Source organism: Mixophyes fleayi, chromosome 5 (genome assembly GCF_038048845.1).
Source record: "Mixophyes fleayi isolate aMixFle1 chromosome 5, aMixFle1.hap1, whole genome shotgun sequence".
In the NCBI taxonomy this organism is placed as follows: Eukaryota; Metazoa; Chordata; class Amphibia; order Anura; family Limnodynastidae; genus Mixophyes; species Mixophyes fleayi.
Genome location: NC_134406.1, coordinates 252,984,189 through 253,005,074, shown reverse-complemented (window position 1 = coordinate 253,005,074; position 20,886 = coordinate 252,984,189). Strand labels below are relative to the sequence as shown.

The following is a 20,886-nucleotide window of genomic DNA, read 5'->3' as shown; positions in this document are numbered from 1 at the left end:
TGTACCCCTAAGTCACCATTTTTTACAGAGGCTATCTGGTCCAATCTGCAAATCAATGGCACATATAAAGCTCCTATTTTTCTATAGATTGTAAGCTTGCGTCCAGTGACCTCAAACCTCTTTGTTTGTTAATACCCAGGGGTATATTTACTAAAACGCGGGTGTGGAGATGTCGCCTATAGCAACCAATCAGATTCTAGTTTTCATTTATTTAGCACATTCTACAAAATGACAGCTAGAATCTGATTGGTTGCTATAGGAAACCTCCACTTTTTCAAACCCGCAGTTTAGTAAATCTAGCCCCCAGTCTTTTTTTATGACTAGATGTATTCCCAATTGTACAGCTCTGCAGAGTATGTTGGCACTATATAATCAGATGTTAAAAATAAATATATAATGTCCATAGTAAATTAACCCCTTAATTCCCAGCCAGGATGAAGGAGTGTAAGAATATTTACCTACCTGAGCTAATTATCTGTTGAATAGGGGCTAACTGACCCTTCCCAAGCTCCCAGCTTCCCCGAATTCCCCTAAAAATTTCCCTATTTATTAACATTGACCAAATTCCTTTTTTTACTGCATGACTCAGTCTATTCTTACTCACTAGGTTTTTTAAATGAATATTTATTGATATATTGAGTATCTTTCAAGTACCAATAAATACAAAAAATACCATTTTTATGTATGAAGCATACATTGTGTAAACCGATCCAGAATTTTGACTATAGTTATAGCTATCAAAGAACAATGGTTATTTACTATGCCCTCCATCTCAACCAGGAAAGAGTACATCTCTCAGATTCCTATCAATGACTATAAAGCTGTGGATATGGGTGAAAAGTGAATGTAGCAAAGTAGAGCATGCTCAATTACTTACCTTCAATGTCATTTGTACAGTGTCAGATCCCTATAATCATGTTACCCAGGAAACCACAAGCCACAATGTGGGATCTTTGAAACAACTGATCCCCTTACCCCTCACTTCAGACTGATGCAAGACAGAAAAGCTTGTCAAAGCTACATTATTATTGAAAATGTCAACTCTCTCCAAAAAAGTAATCATGAATAACAGATTAAAGCTTTTACCAATGTCTGAAAGTCCCGATGAGCTTGCTGATTCATGTGTACACACCCACACGATTTACCGTCAGATCTGAGATTGGCATCTCTCATAACCATCTGCTGAAAAGATCGTGACTCCGTATACACAGATATACAGAGAAACTATGGTCAGAAGTGTTGGGTTGACGGTTGTGAGTGCATACATGCTTCCAAATTTGCCCGACATCGTTCTATTATTGATCGTGATTTGTAGCATGAGAATAGAAAAGTAAATCAAAACGCATAGAAAACTAAATCAAACAATGCGATGTGTTATGGTATGAGAAAACATGAGGGTACACACTCTTGCGATATATGACCAAACGGTCCTTTATCGTGTGACCTGCATGATAATTGCATAGTTGTGTACCCAGCTTAAGGTAAGTACAAACACTAAGGGCTAGATTTACTAAGCTGCGGGTTTGAAAAAGTGGGGATGTTGCCTATAGCAACCAATCAGATTCTAGCTTTCATTTATTTAGTACCTTCTACATAATGACAGCTAGAATCTGATTGGTTGCTATAGGCAACATCCCCACTTTTTCAAACCCGCAGCTTAGTAAATCTAGCCCTAAACCTTTATTTCAGGTGAACTACTTTGCATATTAATGGACAGGGTTGACTACATACGCTAGCGTGAAAATATTCATGTGCAAAACTTATCACAATGAGAGCCACTTTGCTTAAAAATATCGGCGCCATTGACTGATGTTAGAAAATAATGTAACATTTTCTTCTGTAACTTCTGCTATCTAAAACATACCAAAAGGATCTCATTAATGTCCTACGGTTAAGCCCACAAAACAGTTATACAGAAATCTCACAATAGTGCATAAATTGGTACTATGCAATTATTTAATATGGTAAACTGTGTCTTTCAATCACTTCATGAGGAAGTGAAATGTCATTATGCGTAAGGAAGATAAATAGACTGTTGCCATCAGCAGAAGCTATTAAAATAGTGTGACAGTAAATTGTACTCTATAAATGTTGAGCAGAAATGCCGTGCGGTGGCATTGTGAGGATCGCTCATTGTGAAAGGGGTCCTGTGAGCATTGTGTTGGTGTAATAATGTGTAGCGGCATTATGGTGCATATCTTCTGTTGTTACCTTTAGTTTTCTGCTGCTCTGTTTCGGATCTGAAGACTTTAGAAGTTTGCCATGTGTTATATACTATATACTTATAAGCAGTGGTTGAAGAAAGAGGAAATTTAAAAGTGGCGGTATGAAAAATGTAATGGGAATGGAAGTCATTGGAATTTGAATAGGAGAAGTAGCGTTATATACACCACAATTCCATCACTGCTTATAAGGCAACTCCCTCTCTCATTCTGATCAGAGATCTTGCTAGACACAATACCTGGTGCTTCAAAAATATTCAAGTACCCAGCATTTGCGTCGCCAAACACCAGGAGACTGCAATGAACTCAGTTTAAGTAAGATAGACAGCAAATAATTTTTGTAAAGTTGTTTCAATAAGGGTTAGTCACGGGGAGGTAGTACTCAGGTTAAGGACTTGAGAGAATCTATATAAATACAAATATACTTTTATGCAGAAATATATATTTGATATTACATATTCATGTGTACCTGTCTTCTACGCACAATGTTGGCAGCCATTTTGTTGGCTACCAATTCCTCACCACAGGCCTTAGTGATGTCACTAGCTCCTAATAAATCAATAGGATACATTCTCCTGAGCGCTGTCTAAGCACACACACAATGGCTGCCCCCACCGTGAGCAGGGAACAGGTATGATTTTAAACCATCTTTTTGAACACAGCTATAAACGTTTCAGGATGATCCACGGGTAGCCCTCACCTGCCATCACCAGGAATAAAGTAGAATAAAGAATGCTGGAGAGTTCGGTGATATAATTTCAATGTCTCCATTTTTTGGAGCACGCGTTGTTCACACTTCCCCACACTCTGTGTTAGTCAGCTATGTTTCCTGGTCCCCGTGCAGGAGAGCACCGCTGAGGTGATTCTCCAAAATTACTTTCTGTGTCTCAGAGCAGACTCTCTCGCTGGTAATAGTAACAGTGAAAATAACTTTTTATTTCATTCAGCGCTCACATCATTAAGTAGGTGCCGGTCACTAACATACTGGTGGTTACGATGTGATTACTGCCTAGGTCCGTATTTTAGCAGAAGGAACTCAGTGCTTATACATTTTACTTCTCAACATAAGAGTAATCAGTGCAAGCTGCAAGTTATAAAGACTTAGATACACAGAGGCGCAGAGGATACATATTACATTAGTTCATACTTACCTACTTTCTTCAGCTCTCTTCCGGGAGCCAGCCAGTGGAGGGGGGCGTGAGGGGGCGGGGCGGCCAAAATCGCGTCATTTCGGCCCCGCCCCCTGTGACGTCATGACGCAAATTGCGTCATTTGACAGCGGGGGGCGGGGCTAAACGCCGCGATTCATCGGGAATCGCGGCGTTTGGGATCTAATTCTGCCCACTTCACTAGGAAGTGGGCACTTCCTAGTGAAGTGGGCAGAATTCGGGAGATTGCCACACTCGCCCGGGAGTCCGGGAGACTCTCGCAAAATGCGGGAGTCTCCCGGACATTCCGGGAGAGTTGGCAAGTATGCATTAGTTCAACCACACAATCTTATATACACAGTAATATATTACTCTTTAATCAGGTTACTTGGTCGGTCTTACATAATATTAATCTTATATATAAAAATCATTGGTCTGTTTGTTTGCTTGTTTGTCTGTCCGGTTATGCATACGGACACCCCTGCACCGATTGGGATGTGACCAATGCGAGGTGGTTCAGTTGGATACTGGCCAGGTGTTAGGGGGGTTAGGGTCCCAGTCGGACCTCCCGTTGGTGTACGCTGGACAGCACTTTGACCCGGGGAGCCTGTTCTGGCCCTTCCACTGGATGGATTGGATGAAAACTTCACAGAGGGGTGGAAATGGTCTGGGATGCCTAGTGGAGTGGTTGGGGTCCTGGTCGGACCTCCCATTGGTGTACACTGGGCACAACTTTAATCCAGCGAGTGTGTTCTGGGTCTTCCACTGGATGGATTTGGATGACATCTTAGCTGCTAATTATTTTTAAAATGTTGACAGCTACATCCAACTTATTGATAACTTAATATTGTGAAGATTTAAACCCGGGCAACATCGGGTACTTCAGCTAGTATATTAAAAAAGATTAATGTCTTACATTATTGAAATCATTGTGGCACAATCAGTTTTGCATTTAATATATAAGAAAAATCAAGAGATACTTCATAATATGTATTATATATATATATATTTATATTCAATATATATCTCAGCTCTAACAATACATGCCCCTTGCCCTTTAACATATCAGTTTACCAACAAATAGTCCTTTTATTGCATGTAGGCTGAAACCGTCCACCCTCCCCCTTTACACTCCTCATATGTAAGATTGAGCTGGAATCCAGCAAACACTGAAATTTCTACTATAATTATAAAAATAGGTTTACATAGCAATATATATATATATATATATATTGACGTATTTCTTGCACACCTCTAAAGCAGACACATGACACATTAATTAGGTATTGAGCATCTACCAGTTTTTCAAATGTCAAATGATTACTTGAATGTTACGTTCTAACATCATGGATTCTTATGCATTATAATGAATGCTTAAAATGCCAATAAAAAAAATGAAAACATGTCAGACCAAAACATAGGTGCCCCTATCTAAAGCAGATTGTACATAGAACACATAGAGCCTGGGTTGAACTTGGAGCGTCATTTTTGGGGCAAATATGGCGTATTTAGGCCCATAAATCGGACAGATCCAGCCCTGCAACTATAGAATAAATGCTAAGGTTTATGGCAGACGTACTTACACCCACATGCACAGAACCAGGTCATAAGTGCAATACAACATTGTACAGATTTGTTCAGGTAGGGAAATAGGCATTCACTATACGGCTTCATATAATGCAGTAACAAAACAAAATTGTTTTTATAAATACAGATACAAAATCCTATAATATATGAAGAAAGCTCCCAGCAGTTTCAGGGGTGAAATTGCGATCAGTCAATCAGAAGTGGTTAGTAAGGGCTGGCGACCGTCATCACCTTCAACATGTATTACACCAGCCCATAAAGTGGTGCAATACTACGGCTGTAAATGGTGCATCGGCTCACGGACATGACCCTGCTGTACTCACACCCCTACCCTCCCTTGTCGTGTCTCCAATTCTGCACAGGTGTAGGAAGGTACTTGCAGGGTTTGTTGTGGGCATGTCCAAAGCGAATCCACACAATTAACGATATGCAAACGCGCGTACCTTCAACTCTGCAATTAGGCTCATAGAGCTTATTTAACAACATAGTGCAATTTGTATCGATGTACTGTAAACCCCTAGTAATTAATCCAACAATTACTTTGACAGCCAGAATATTATAGGTTGCTATAGGATACAGCATGTGTGCACAATGCACCATGTTATTAAAGAAGACATGTACCCTTGGCTAGTTAAAAACATGTAAAAAAGCTACTGTTTGAATCCTGCCCTCATAGAGCTAACAGTTGAATAGAAGGTAACAAAGAATTAGGTTTGAAGAGGGAGCGAGGGCAAACTCGGGCCAAAATAAACCCCTCCCATGATTTGCCAGATCAGACCAAACCACACCCAGATCCTCACAAACCACACTCACATTGTCACAAAGCCATGCCCATTTCTAAATATTTTGGGCTTTTGAGGGTATGGTGGCAGGTCACACAATCCTAAAACTGGACAGTAGTGTCAGATACCCAGAGTAACCAATCTAAATAAGATTACTCCATACGGTGTGCCAGGCAGTGTTCTTTCTTCTAAAGCTCAGAGGTACCATGTTGTCTTAGCAAACATGCATGTTGTGGCTCATTTATTTAATGGAGGTTATTTAGGATTAGGTTATTAAAAATAATAAGAGCCAGGGAGTAACTCAGTCCTGTAATTATCAACTGTCCAGAGCCAGGAACTAGCACTGTACCTGCAATTACCAACTGCCTGGGGCCAGGAACTAGTGCTGTACCTGCAATTACAAACTGCCTAGGGACAGGAACTAGTACTGTACATGCAATTACCAACTGCCAGAAGCCAGGAACAAGAACTGTATCGGCAATTACCAACTACCTAGGGCAGGAGCTAGTACTGTACCTGCAATTACCAACTGCCCAGAGCCAGGAACAAGAACTGTACCAGCAATTACCAACTGTCTGGAGCCAGGAACTAGTATTGTATCTCCGATTACCAACTACCTGGGGCCAGGAACTAGTACTGTACCTGCAATTACCAACTGCCAAAAGCCAGGAACTAGTACTGTACCTGCAATTACCAACTGCCCAGAGTCAGGCACTAGGACTGTACCTGCAATTACCAAATGCCTGAAACCAGGAACTAGGACTGTACCTGCAATTACCAACTGCCTGGAACCAGGAACTAGGACTGCACCTGTAATTACAAACTGCCTGGAGCTAGAAACTAGGACTGTACCTGCAATTACCAACTGCCTGGAACCAGGAACTAGGACTGCACCTGCAATTACCAACTGCCCGGAGCCAGGAACTGGGACTGTACCTGCAATTACCAACTGCCTGGAACTAGGACTGCACCTGCAATTACAAACTGCCTGGAGCTAGAAACTAGGACTGTACCTGCAATTATCAACTGCCTGGAACCAGGAACTAGGACTGCACCTGCAATTACCAACTGCCCGGAGCCAGGAACTGGGACTGTACCTGCAATTACCAACTGCCTGGAGCCAGGAACTAGGACTGTACCTGCAATAACCAACTGCCTGGAGCCAGGAACTAGCACTGTACCTGCAATTACCGACTTCCCAGTGCTAAGAGCTAGTGCTCTGCCTGTGGTATCTATCTGCCAGAATTCAGGAACTAGCACTGTACCTGTAATTACTTACTGCCAGGAACTTGCAATCTACCTGTGGTTATCACCTGTCTTGAGCCAGGTAGTAGGGCAGTGCCTGTGTCCTCCAACTGCCTGGAGCCCAGGATGGATACATTGGCTGTATTCATGAACAAGTATCCCCACCAGCAACTACAATTGTTATTCTGCTACCTTATGTATCATGCCCCACCTCTTAGATTGTCTGCTTGTTTGGGAAGGGTCATCTTTACTTTCTATTACATGCTATTGTATTTTATTCATTTGTATCACGATCCCCTCAATGTACAGCGCTGAGTACTATATTGGTGCTTTATAAATAAATGATAATAATAATAATTACAAACGGTAAAACAGTTAAGGTTACAAATACATTATTACCTGTCGGATGGCAGATCACTTGCAGATAAGTGTTTTACTCCAGAACCATTCTTAATGGAGTCCTGCCTGACGATCCCTTGCGATCGGCTCTTGTCTGAGGCTGGTGTTATTAAGTCCCCTGAGGGTCCCTGGTATTGGGATTGCTCTTGTAGCTTCGCCTTTTTCTCCTGAGGTGCTTCTTCGTTCTGGAGCCCCGCTTGGGTCTCTTCGCCCCCCTTCTCCGCTGTGTTTGACCCACTGTTGTAGAACCAGGCTCCTGATTTTGTGAGGATTTCTTGTTGTTTTCGGCACAAATTACATACCCACATTACCTGTAGGCCAATAAAAAAAGGCAGTAAGTTAATCAGGGAAATGTTGACTTTCATCTAATATTACAGCGGTTTCCTGCAGTTCTGCCTGTGTCATGCAATCGACAATCACAAATCATAGAGCTCAGCAGGCTGGTAATGAAATGAGTTTGCATTATACAAAGGAACAGAAAGAGATCGGTCTCGGGTCTATCACTCCGTTCTCTACAAATCTCACACACACAAGGTCCTACCACGGTTTTCTTAATTTTGCATTAGTCTGAGTAATAACGTACAGCCTCAGTGAAGTGCTTAAAAGGTAATGCAATATTTAAAAATTATGCAATAGATTCTGAAGCGGGCACCTAAAGGGGTTTGCCACCTTGAGATGACTTTATCAGACACATAGGTACTCTCCTAAAACTATTACTACTGCACTGATTTATGCTTCTATGTCCCTTCTGTGGTATAGAACCAGGTGTTTATATACACAGAGTTGATTTCCTGGAACACAAGACAAAGCTGTATCCAATGCAGGGGGCACAGTAGAGACAAAAAATTAAGTACAAGTTACAAGATGGCATATACAAGTCAATTCATCAGAAGTTGGGAAGTCCCTTTAATGTTGGTCAGTAATGGGCAACAGGTGGCCCCCCGAGCCTTCACTTGTGGCCCCCAGCTCCTTCTTGCTTTATTGTCAGATTGTTTGCTCTAGTTTGTGACTCTTGTTTAAAGTGTCGGCTGATATGTTATTACAGACAGGTGTCTCTTTCTCTTTGATTAAATGTATTGTTTTAACTTATTACTGATATTAAGTGTAATGTGCTGTCCTTTTGAAGGTTAGAGGGACGACCATGTGATCAATGAAGTGTATCAGGTCGCCTATCACTAATGTAAGTCCTTGGTTCAAAAATGTAATAATGCCATCCTTCTACTCTCCGCAATACGGTCCCACCATCACAGCAATACCCTGGTCCAGTGGTTCCCAAACTTTTGCAGTTCGCGGCACCCTTAGAGTCTCTATAATTTTTTCAAGGCACGCGTCCAAAAAATAATTACAGAGCAGTCCCGTTTTATAAGTAGTTGGGTCAAAAGAACGTAATAAGTATCTAGGTCAGGACAGAAATACTTATTAAGTTGTATGCAAAAATAATACACATAAATCCAAGGGAAAATTATATTTTTATATATATTTTTAAATTATATTTCTGTCAAAGAATAATTTACAGCTAACTCACATTGTGCCCCTTCATCCACACACTGTGCCCTCCTTCATCTCCACACACTGTGTGCCCTCCTTCATCTCCACACACACTGTGCCCTCCTTCATCTCCACGCAATCTGTGCCCTCCTTCATCTCCACACACTCTGTGCCCTCCTTCATCTCCACACACTTTGTGCCCCTGCATCCACACACTGTGCCCTCCTTCATCTCCACACACTGTGTGCCCTCCTTCATCTCCACACAATCTGTGCCCTCCTTCATCTCCACACACTCTGTGCCCTCCTTCATCTCCACACACTGTGTGCCCTCCTTCATCTCCACACACTCTGTGCCCTCCTTCATCTCCACACAATCTGTGCCCTCCTTCATCTCCACACACTCTGTGCCCTCCTTCATCTCCACACACTCTGTGCCCTCCTTCATCTCCACACACTCTGTGCCCTCCTTCATCTCCACACACACTGTGCCCTCCTTCATCTCCACACAATCTGTGCCCTCCTTCATCTCCACACACTCTGTGCCCTCCTTCATCTCCACACACTCTGTGCCCTCCTTCATCTCCACACTCTGTGCCCTCCTTCATCTCCACACAATCTGTGCCATCCCTATCTCCACACACTCTGTGCCCTCCTTCATCTCCACATACTCTGCGCCATACTTCATCTCCACATACTCTGTGCCCCTGCATCCACACACTCTGCCGCCCCTGCATCCACACACTTTCCCCCTCTGCATCCTCCTCTCACTCTGCCCCCTCTGTATCCTCCTCTCACTCTGTCCCCTCTGCATCTTCCTCTCACTCTGCCCCCTCTGCATTTTCCTCTCAATCTGCCCCCTCTGCATCTTCCTCTCACTCTGCCCCCTCTGCGTCCTTTCACTATACCCCTTCTGCGTCCCAGGGGTCAGGAAGAGGGAAAAAAAATAAAAAAAACAAAAAAACGTATCAATCCGGCGGCGCCCAGACCAGCATCCTCCTCTCTCCTGCCGCTTGTCACTGAATGTCGGGCGCGACGGACATTTAGTCTGAAGCGAGGAGGGAGGAAGTTTGGTCTCGGGCGCCGCCGATTTGGTACGTTTTTTTTGTTTTGTATTTTTTTTTTCTCTACCTGACCGCGGCCCCCTGTGACAGCGCCGCGGCACCCCTGGGAGCCGCAGCGCACACTTTGGGAACCGCGCCCCTGGTCACTTATACAGATTTTTGTTAAGTTGAGACTTCGTCATGGCCTGAAACGTTTCAGATTTTTCCCCCCCTCTACTGACTTTTATTGTAACCACAAATCAACATTCTTTACCAGAAAGTATAAACGGATTATGTTTTAATCATGAATAATTTATCTTTTTTGTATTTTAATGTTTCTTTATATAGAGCAATAAAATACTTTCATTGTAATAGGCAATTAACTAATAAATAAATAAATAACATTTAATTATTTAACATTACAAACTGAAGAGTTTTCAAATATTTAGCTTCTTAAAATAGTTTTTTTTTTTTTTTAATGTGGAACTAAAAGCAGCATTTATAATTATAACTATAAAACGTATAAACAGTCTGTAGTTCTGGCTTAAAAAAAAAAGTCTGCTAAACTGCCAATGTATGAGATGGCTTTGTACAGTGTTTAGTAACGTAAGTGTTTAATAACATTTATTTTGATGACTAGGTATTGTGCAGTAACACCAACTAAGGATGCTGTTCACTCCGCGGCAATGAAACATTGCAGATCTCTCCTCGCGCCACATAGATGTACAAGGATAAATCCGCGATGTTGGGGTACTGTAGCACCTCGAAATGTGCGCAGATGCAATGTTTGCAGCTCATTGAATCCCCCCATAGAGTGACAGTACCTGCGGGCGAGTGAAAAGTTTCCTCCAGGTTGGCCCCAGGTTACAGAAATGAGTAGTATAATAACAGTCGTCCCTCCTGCCACCTTACAATGCATTTTTCTGGCTGGTATAGACCACTCAATAAGCAAATAAAGTAAATAATTTAATATAATGGCATTTCTTTCACAAAGCCTTTTTATAGCCCTTTCCTCAGAACATAACAATCCCATGAAATCCACCACTTTACTTATATCATACATACATCTGAAACGCTTACACCTTGTAATATGGACTAAAGTAACCTCTTGTCACTGGCCTCCCTAGCACTAGAATCTCCAATATTCAAGCTATTCAGAATACAGCTTACAGAACCTTGTGTTGTGGCTGAGAACCATCCACATCGGTCTCTCTCTTGGCATCCCATAAATGTTTAATATAGTGCAAAATTTTATTCTATAGTTTAAAAGGATTGTATCACTGAAAATGATTTATGACAATGAGATGAACACATTATTTAATTACAAGATAATAAAGACCATTTATAAAAGTTCAAAAAATGAAGACACGCTCAGATGTCTATTTGAGGCTATGGACCTCTTGCCTGCCCGTATAAGAACAAGGCGCCCACATCGTGGTTTTCAGAACTGTCCCTGGAAATTGATCTGCTCCTAGTTTTGTGGGATTGTTGATCCAACTGGAAATGTGCATAGTGGAAAGAGTGGAAACATCACTTTAAAGTTGCTTCTAGTAGCACTTTAGGATCTCTTCAATAATCTCCAATTTTCTGTTTTCCCACAAATCCCAAATCCTTGAGCATCCTTGTAAATTCGGGTATGTTCTCGCCAAAATTGGTGCAAATGACATATGCACTGTTGGAGGAGCACCTATCGATTATCGATGACCATTAATGGGTACTTTTGATAAGATTTTCATCTTTATCATTGTGAGTTTTAATGACATGCTTCTAGCCTGCAGGTGTCCCTGTTGCAGTCGCTGTCTATAGAAAGAGCTCTCTATATACAGCAATGGAAACAGTAGACTGAACTTTGGAATAATGGTAGTGTTATTGATCAAACCGAAGACATAGTAGAGCAAGATTCCTGTCTCCCATACTTATGTGTGTATTATATATGTGCTATATTAATATATACAAATATGTTGGAGCATTTGATGAGAATCCCTCCATCACCTGCTCCAAAGTCCCAAGCGTTAGTTCCAATAAGTTTCGGAAAATATAATAAATATTTGTTAATGTTATTGGTAGGCCTTGAATAAAGATGGAGCGTGTTTCGTTAAGACTAATGGCGTGATCAGTAAAACCCTCTGCAATGACCAGGTCAGCTAATTCTTTTTGAACGGCAGCAGTGCAGGTTTAAGGGTGAGCGTTGAGTTCGATCACGAAATCTGTCTAAAAGAATGGTGCTACATCTACATACGAAAGTTTGCATTCTAAATTTAGGGAAACAATGTAATATACACAAGTGTTGTAGGGCAGTTGTGTAAGTAGTTAAAGCACATCAAACTAGAAACGGGGAAAGTAATGGTTTCATTGTTGGTGGTCAAAAACTTCCTTTCCATCATCCTTCAGTTAATTCCGATGTGCCCAAAATTTACAGTCAGTAGCAAGACTGCTGAGTATTGGGTAGAAATAGTCCAATTTTTTTTTTTTTGTAATATGTTGCTTACATCACCATGATAACCTCCTACACAAACATCAACATCAATTTTCCTGTACTTCCTACGCAGCATTCAGAGCAGTAAATTAGTTTAGAAAGCACTTTGCATATTTCACAATGTAGCACATCTTTTCCTGTAAGACTTTGACAAAAAGAAAAAACGCTCTGTTCAGTTGGAATTCAATGACAGCTGCCAAAGGCTGACAGGGAGATGAAGGATGCATAGTCTATACCAACCGTTAATCAGTCATGCTCTTTCTATCTTCCCTCTATAGACTTACAATAGATAAGTACAATTACAATTACTTCATAGAAATACAGAGTACACATAAAAAGTGAATATAATAAAAACTGCAATAAGACAAAAAATATTTTTTTTATCAAGATAAAAAGAAGCACAAAAGGGGAAACTTGGTGCCGGATTTGAAAAGAGCTACTGAGATCAGGATGCTACGGGTCATAAGAGGTGGTGGGAGGTCTTTTTAGGGCCACCAGACACACACTTCTATTCTGTATGCAAATGTTTGGACATCCCAGGCGAAAATGTAAGTTTCATGGAATCTCTAAGCGAAAAGAAGTTAACACAATCCCGGAGGACACAAACTTAATCACTACATGATGAGTTGTACAATAAAAAACAGCCAGTGAATGTGGCGTGTGCAAAAGTTTGGGCACCCTGTCAATCGTTGCTTAGCAACAGCTCCTCTGGCAGAAGCATCCAAATATTTCTTGTAGTCAACATTATTTCTATTCTAGTTTTAGGAATTGTGTCCACTCTTCCATGCAGAACTCTGCAAGCTTAGAATCATTCTTAGGTCTTCTTGCATGTGTTGTGTGCTTGAGATCTCCTCACTAGATGTTAAAAAAATTCAAATCTTGGGTCTGTGAAGGCCATTACAAAACCATAACCATTAGTTTCTGTAAGTACTTCCCGGTTTGGGGTATGTTTTGTTTTGCTGAACCATCCAACTTCTTTCCAGTTTCAATTTGTCCAATGTCTTGGAGACATTAGCTTCTAAGATTTGTTGATATTTATTTGAATCCATTCTTCTTTCCACACGGGTGATATTTCCTGTACCAACGGCTTCCACACATCACCAAATAATAATAGATCCACCCCCAGGCTTACCGGTTGGCAAGGTGTTCTTTTCTTCAGATGCTTCACTTGTTTTTCTCAAAATGTGTACTTCCAGCTCCTCAGACGGCTGTTTAGAGAAGCCCGTGGTTGTTGGGAGTATGACCAACGTCCTGAGACGTTAGAAGGGTCAGAGTATTTAGTCAACTCTGGATTGTCCTCGTTTGGCTTAAGGTAAAGTCTAACAAGTCAATAAAGTTTAGAGGCTTTGAAAAAAAAGAAAAAAAGTACAGACGAATCAACAGGAAAGGTGCCCAAACTAATTCACACGCCACATTCACGGTTTTTCTTCTTTTCACTTAGAGATTCAGCAAATCCTGAAATTTGATCAAGGGTGTCTAAATTTCTGCAAACGACTGTATCATCTAGTCCTATGTAGAAAAGGCGAGCATCATCATCACCATTTATTTATATAGCGCCACTAATTCCGCAGCGCTGTACACAGAACTCACTCACATCAGTCCCTGCCCCATTGGGGCTTACAGTATAAATTCCCTAACACACACACACACACAGACAGACTCACAGACTAGGGTCAATTTGTTAGCAGTCAATTAACCTACCAGTATGTTTTTGGAATGTGGGAGGAAACCGGAGAACCTGGAGGAAACCCATGCAAACACGGGGAGAACATACAAACTCCTCACAGATAAGGCCAGCGTCAGGAATTGAACTCATGATCCCAGTGCTGTGAGGCAGAAGTGCTAACCACTGAGCCACCGTACTGCCTCATGTGACTCAAAATGAGTGACAAGCAGATGCAAGAGATTGGGCTGTACCACACAGGAGAACATTTAGGAAAGATATTTGGTTTAAGCTTAAATTATTAACAAATGATATCTAACAGTTTATGTAAAACAGCCCAGGAGGGCTTGCTATAATAATGATAATTGTAGGAATAAACATTACAGACAGAGTAAGCGCAGGCATAAGATGAAGCAGCGGTTTTCTAAAATCTCCAATCTCTGTCACTCAAAAACTTTGGGTTTTAAGAAATCCAAGATGCATATGGGAATTTTGATTAATATTTCTGGCTGCAAAATGTCCGTGCCAAAATAGTATAAGAGACTGCTGCAGGAACCTTATCAGATTTAATTTCTAAGTGCACTGTCTCAGGTTCAGACTCTAAGTGGTAGATTTACTAAAGCTTCCAAAAAGGAAAAGTGGAGCTGTTGGCCATAGCAACCAATCAGATTCTAGCCATCAGGTTTCCAGTACATTCTAGAACATTAAAGATAGAATCTAAGAAACAAAGAAACAGCTGCTTCCTTCAGCTTTATTCTTTGTTCTAGCGATGTATTAAAATTGACCTGACGTTATGCTGTAAAACACTGAAATCTAATGAGTTAATTATAATTAAAGTGTAATAGGAAATGTCAGCAAATGTTAAATCTACAGTATTGAACACATCTCCACTAGAGCTAATCTCATTCTGATAAACACTACGCTGGGCTAGCAATACTCTTAAAAGCAGACAGAATGTACAGCAGTCTCCATAAATTAGACACCCATGTCATTTGCAGGGTATTTTTGCAGTCCAACCACTTCTGAAACTTGCTTTCCACTAAGAATGTAATTACACCGAGGTAAAGTTTCATTGTTTGCTGCGAATCCGCAGAGAGTGACTACCTCTTGCCAAAATAATTGGCATTTGAATAGGAAGTAATTAGATTATTAAATAATTAGCACTGGGAAGCCATTCTGAGCCAGATCATCTCAATCACTGTTCAGTTATCCGGAAAGCTTGTGTTGGAGCGCTACATTATGATGTCCGTGCGCAGCGTCGGATCTAGAATCTGCTGAAACTGAGACTAGATGGCCAAAATTTGTACGTTTTTGTGACTAGTCAGTCTATATACTTGGAAGTAATAAGTTCTTTGTCATTTTTTTATCTCAAGAAACGAGTTAACAATACAATGATAGTGATCATATTTAATTGTAGATAACTGATGGCAGCTTTCATAGTATATCTCAGAGGTCTCCTTGTAATTGTTTACAGTGTGGGAACACCTTGCTGACAGCTTCCCCTCTAACAGATTATATGTTTAGTTCAATAGGAACCAGAGACCCTATTTTACTCAATGAACAGGGGTTTAAATTGTGGGGTGATGAGAAAGGATTGGGGGGGGGGGGGTGCAGGGGGCTGGCAATTTTAAAATGTGCGTACAGATTTAGAGCTGGAAGGGTCCTAGCTCAACTCTAAATTTCAGTGTAAAATAGTGTCATTGTGTGCCACATGCAATAGATAAGTACAATTACAGATTATTTTCCCTGCGTGCAAAAAAAGAATTGCTTTTGCACCCCTTGTATTGCAACATGATATGTTAGGGTGCAAATTTGCACCCTATAGCTGGATTTGCACCTAACTCTAAATGAAGTCACAAAAGTGCACCCTGTCCCTATGCAATGTGGAGGCAACTGTTTGACAATAGAGTAACTCAGTTCCCTACCAGGTCCCAGTCACATCACTGAAGCACTTGGTATAACACTGAAAGCTGTGGACGTCGAAGTATACTGGACGCACACCCACAAAGGCCTTGGGTTGCACTGGTGCTCATAGACGGTTGTCCAGTGTATTAATGCTTACTCTGCAGCACAGCAAGGAACACCCCTAAACCTCTCCACCCCTTTTTCTTTTTTCAGTAATCTTGCCTGCAAGTTGGTGCATCATAAATAAACTGCACAAAACTCCAATTATCCAACAATACAGAGACACATAAAGAGGGAGAAGGAAGGGGTACAAAGAACTTAAATTATGGAAATAGCTGCCATATAATTAGAGTCGATTAAAGGGGCAGGGGGTATCTGCTAGATAGCAATGGATGCCAAATCTGCATAACTGCTTGATTCCAGCATCTAGGGCTAACATGTATGAGTCCTATTCAGGCCCGAGAGCCAGGGCACTGGGGTCGATTTCCACTTAGAGGCCACGCACAGGCAGATGGCAGTGAAAGTTCAGGACAGCGTTCGGTTTTGGTCCCTGGCCAGTTCAGGGAAAGAGCTGTCCAAGAGGTATTTTAGCAACGAAAGACAGAAGGAAAAGGGGGGTGGGGGACGTCTACAAGCCGGAATAAAAGTACAATACAGAAGGAAACTATCCATCAGAAGAAAAGAAGTATTAGAGCAGACCTAGACAACCTGTGGCTCTCCAGGTGTTGTAGAACTACAAGCCCCAGCATGCTTTTTCAGTCGATTGCCAGACTATAGCTTCCATGGTATTCTGGGACTTGTAGAAACACAGGTTGTCCAGGCCTGCCTTAGAACAACAGGACATGATCCAAATTAGGGATGTTCACTGACCCCCGTGTTTTGGATCTGTATTAAGTTCTTGTTTTAGTTTTGGTTCTGTACTTTTTTTTTAAAATTGTTAAAAAAAATGCTAAAATCACATAATTTGGCTCTTTTTTTTCTTACATTATTATTAACCTCAATAACATTATTTTTCAGTCATTTCCAGTCAATTTTTGTCAAGTGACAAGAACACTGCTACCCCTACTGTTTCTGCGTGAGCAATGGCACTGAGCAATGTCACTGGAGACTGGAGAGTGACAAGAACACTGCTACCCCTGTTTTTGCGTGAGCAATGGCACTGAGCAATATCACTGGAGACTGGAAAGTGACAAGAACACTGCTACCCAGGGCCGGATTTACCGCTAGGCAACCTAGGCACCTGCCTAGAGCCTAGCGGCTCCCGGGGGCCCAGCTGGGGGGGGGGGGCAAGTGAAAATCTAAAAATATATATATATATATAATTTGGCCCCTCCCCCGACTCGCGGCCCGCGACTCGTGCGGGGAAGGGGGGTGTCATTGGGGGCGGGCTGTGATGTCCGGATTGTGGGACTGCCTTTGCTGACAGCTGATGTTCCTGTCTCGGCTGGCATGCTGAGTAGAAGGTGAGCACACAGGGGGTTCCTAACTTCCTACACTATGCACGTGTGTAAATGTAACAAAAATAATATGTATTGAGGGTATTATGTGTGGCGTGATATCAACTGGGGGTACTATGTGGGGCATGATATGATCTGGGGGTACTATGTGTATGATAATATGATCTGGGGGTACTATGTGGGGCATGATATGATCTGGGGGTACTATGTGTATGATAATATGATCTGGGGGTACTATGTGTAGCATAATATGATCTGGGGGTACTATGTGGGGCATGATATGATCTGGGGGTACTATGTGTGGCTTAATATGATCTGGGGGTACTATGTGTATGATAATATGATCTGGGGGTACTATGTTTATGATAATATGATCTGGGGGTACTATGTGTAGCATAATATATGATCTGGGGGTACTATGTGTATGATAATATGATCTGGGGGTACTATGTGTAGCATAATATGATCTGGGGGTACTATGTGTTGCTTAATATGGAGTCAATGTAATATACCCCACTATATATTGGGAAGGGGGGGGCAGACTCTTTTGTTTGTACTGGGCCCCACAATTTCTGATGGCAGCCCTGCGTGTGTGTGAGGGGCCACTGTGTGTGTGAAGGGGGGGCCCAAACCGATATCTTGCCTAGGGCCCCATGAGGTGTAAATCCGGCTCTGCTGCTATCCCTCCTGTTTCTATTGTGAGCAATGGCACTGAGCAATATCACTAGAGACTGGAGAGTGACAAGAACACTGCTACGCCTGTTTCTGTGTGAGCAATGGCACTGAGCAATGTCACTGGAGAATGGAAAGTGACCAACGACGCAACAATGATGTTTTGACTCGATTCAGATCTGAGAAAGTGGGAAAGTGGCTCGGAACTCGGACTGGTGATATTCAGAGGGGTTAGGTTTTCAGGAAAACTGAGCCTGAGCATCTCTAGTCTAAATTGGACGCTGGCAGGCATAGAGGAAATCTGAGGAATAATTACTTTACTGAAAGGGTAGTAGATAGGTGAAATAACCTTCTGGTAGAGGTTGTAGAGGCTACTATGGCAGTGGACTTTAATCATGCTTGAGATAGACATATGGCTATCCTAAATGTAAAAAAAAAGCTGAGAATAAACAGAGTCTGAGATTTTTAGAAATAGAAATGTGCAGACTATGAGATGCTGAGGTGACTGTACACATGGTTTCTTAGCGTGAAATATGTATACTGTGTACTGCACACTCTCCGTCCATATACAGATTTGGTAATTGCTGCACCTTACAGTTGGACAGGAGGAAAGGAGGAAGGAAGGGCTGTGTACATGCAGAACAAGTAAAAGTGTGCTTACATAACTGCGAAATGCGTTAGGACTGCATGGAGATGTAGATATGCCTGTCAGTATCAGTATCACTTGAGGGTGTTTTAAGACCAGTGCAAATACCCGCGGACGATGATGACTGTCGCCAGCACTAGCTGCCGCTTCTGATGTGCTAAAAGTCATTGGAGGTATAGAAATACCTTACAAAGATTAACGAAGGCTGAGATGAGGTGGATCTACCAACTTAAACCCCTGACTCCGACTGGTCTTAACACTGAATTTGAACTAAAATGGTTCTTGTAATTTTTAGCTGATCGTTTTATTGATTGTGTAGTGTTTATATCTAATATCTTGTTGTAATTATTGTTTTTATCTATATTTGTGAAGACGGACACTTCACCCTTTGCTCATATTTATGTACGCTATATATTCATACCATCCGTGAGAGCCAAAATCACCTCTATGTTCCGGGTCCACAACCAAGCCTCCTTTTGGAGTGATTGCACATGTCTACTTTAGTGTACACCAAGCCTAGTTTTCGATTGAAACACTGATCGCTTATTTGAGGTTAAATGAGAGCCTTTAAAACTTACTGTCACGGGCACTAGGAGTCTTTACCCAGGGATCACCAGATGGTAGGCTTACCAGAGCAATGTAGATGGTAATAGGGTACTCTGGTAGCTGGGTGATCACGGAACATGAAATGATGGCCGGTGAGATGCTCAGGAAAGTCTATGACTAGCAACACTGGTAATAATGAGGTAATGATACACAAGGAACTGTATGGACAAGGACACGTGAATGTAGTCAGTGGTCTGCGATAGCAAGTTGTACCACTGCTATAGTGAGGAGGAATGTCCAACAGAAACAAGGAGGTGATGAGAGTCAGCGGTCTGCGGGTAGCAAGTTGTACCGCTGTCTGAGTGAAGGAATGGAATCCAAGTGGAGGTATCCAGGTAGTCAGTGGTCTGCGGTAGCGAGTTGTACCACTGCTATGTGAGAGGATAATGGAACAGGTGATACCGGAAACAGGGATCAGTGGTCTGACATCAGCAAGTTGTACCACTGAATCTATATGTGAGGAGGTGCACGGGGGAAGACTGCAACACCGGATATACACAGGCACCTTATACACGATCCACAGTAATATGCACAATATAGATATATATATATGTAAATGACTGATCAGGTCTGCAATCTAGAAAGTCTCTTGAAGTAGTCCAGCACAATGATAACACAGTCAATGATGGCAATAGACTCAGCGGATAGCAGACTCCAGAGAGAACCAAACACAGTCCAGCAAGATATGCAATACACAGCACAGTCAATGAGAAGTATGCATACCGTGGTTCAGCAGTAGCAGTCAGATGGAATAGCAGCGGTACCTGAGCGGCTGGAGGCCGACTGGATAGGAAGTCCCTGGATAGGTGAAGCAGCGGTCTAGCAGGTGCAGCGCACAGGTGAGTAGACCAACAGGGACACGAATCCACAGGAGTCAGCAACACGTGGAACTGGACTCATAGGGGACCCAGGAGAATGGAGATGATCCAGCAGAGGGTAGTAGATAAGATACAAATCCAATGCTGACAGAAGGGTAGAGACCAGTGGAACACGTGAAGGCGTGGAGAGTGGATCAGCAGGAGATGGACGATAGCGTTGACCACCGCAGCAGGACTCAGCGGCACACGGAGGTAACCAGTAGCAACCACAGGAACCAACAGCGATGGGAAACAGGAGTGCAGCGCAGGGCCGGAGCTGTTGATCACGAAGTGTAACAGATGGTAATGAAAGCGGCAGTCTCGAGGAAGACACAGCAAAGATGAGATGAGACTATAGTGCACGGAGGCAGCGGATAGTAATCAGCTGGCAGTCACGATGTTGAACACAGGCGAGTTGCAAGCAGGAGACTGTAGTGCACAGAGGCAGCGGATAGTAGTCAGCTGGCAGTCACGATGTTGAACACAGGCGAGTTGCAAGCAGGAGACTGTAGTGCACAAAGGCAGTGGATAGTAGTCAGCTGGCAGTCACGATGTTGAACACAGGCGAGTTGCAAGCAGGAGACTGTAGTGCACGGAGGCAGCGGATAGAAATCAGCAAACAGACTTGATGAGAAGCAGGTGAGTGAGGTAAAAGCTGGAGTGCACGGAGGCAGCGGATAGCAATGAGCAA

At 42.3% G+C, this 20,886-nt stretch overlaps 1 protein-coding gene across 22 annotated transcripts in view; it reads right to left on the bottom strand.

Annotated features, from left to right (window-relative positions):
* The window catches only part of RIMS2 (regulating synaptic membrane exocytosis 2), a 506,258-nt gene that overhangs the window by 351,492 nt on the left and 133,880 nt on the right, over positions 1–20,886 (bottom strand). For all 22 annotated transcript variants that reach the window (XM_075213921.1, XM_075213923.1, XM_075213924.1 and 19 more), the window contains one exon: positions 7,384–7,694. In XM_075213921.1, the coding sequence (XP_075070022.1) occupies positions 7,384–7,694 (311 nt within the window). The remainder of the gene's footprint in view (positions 1–7,383; positions 7,695–20,886) is intronic.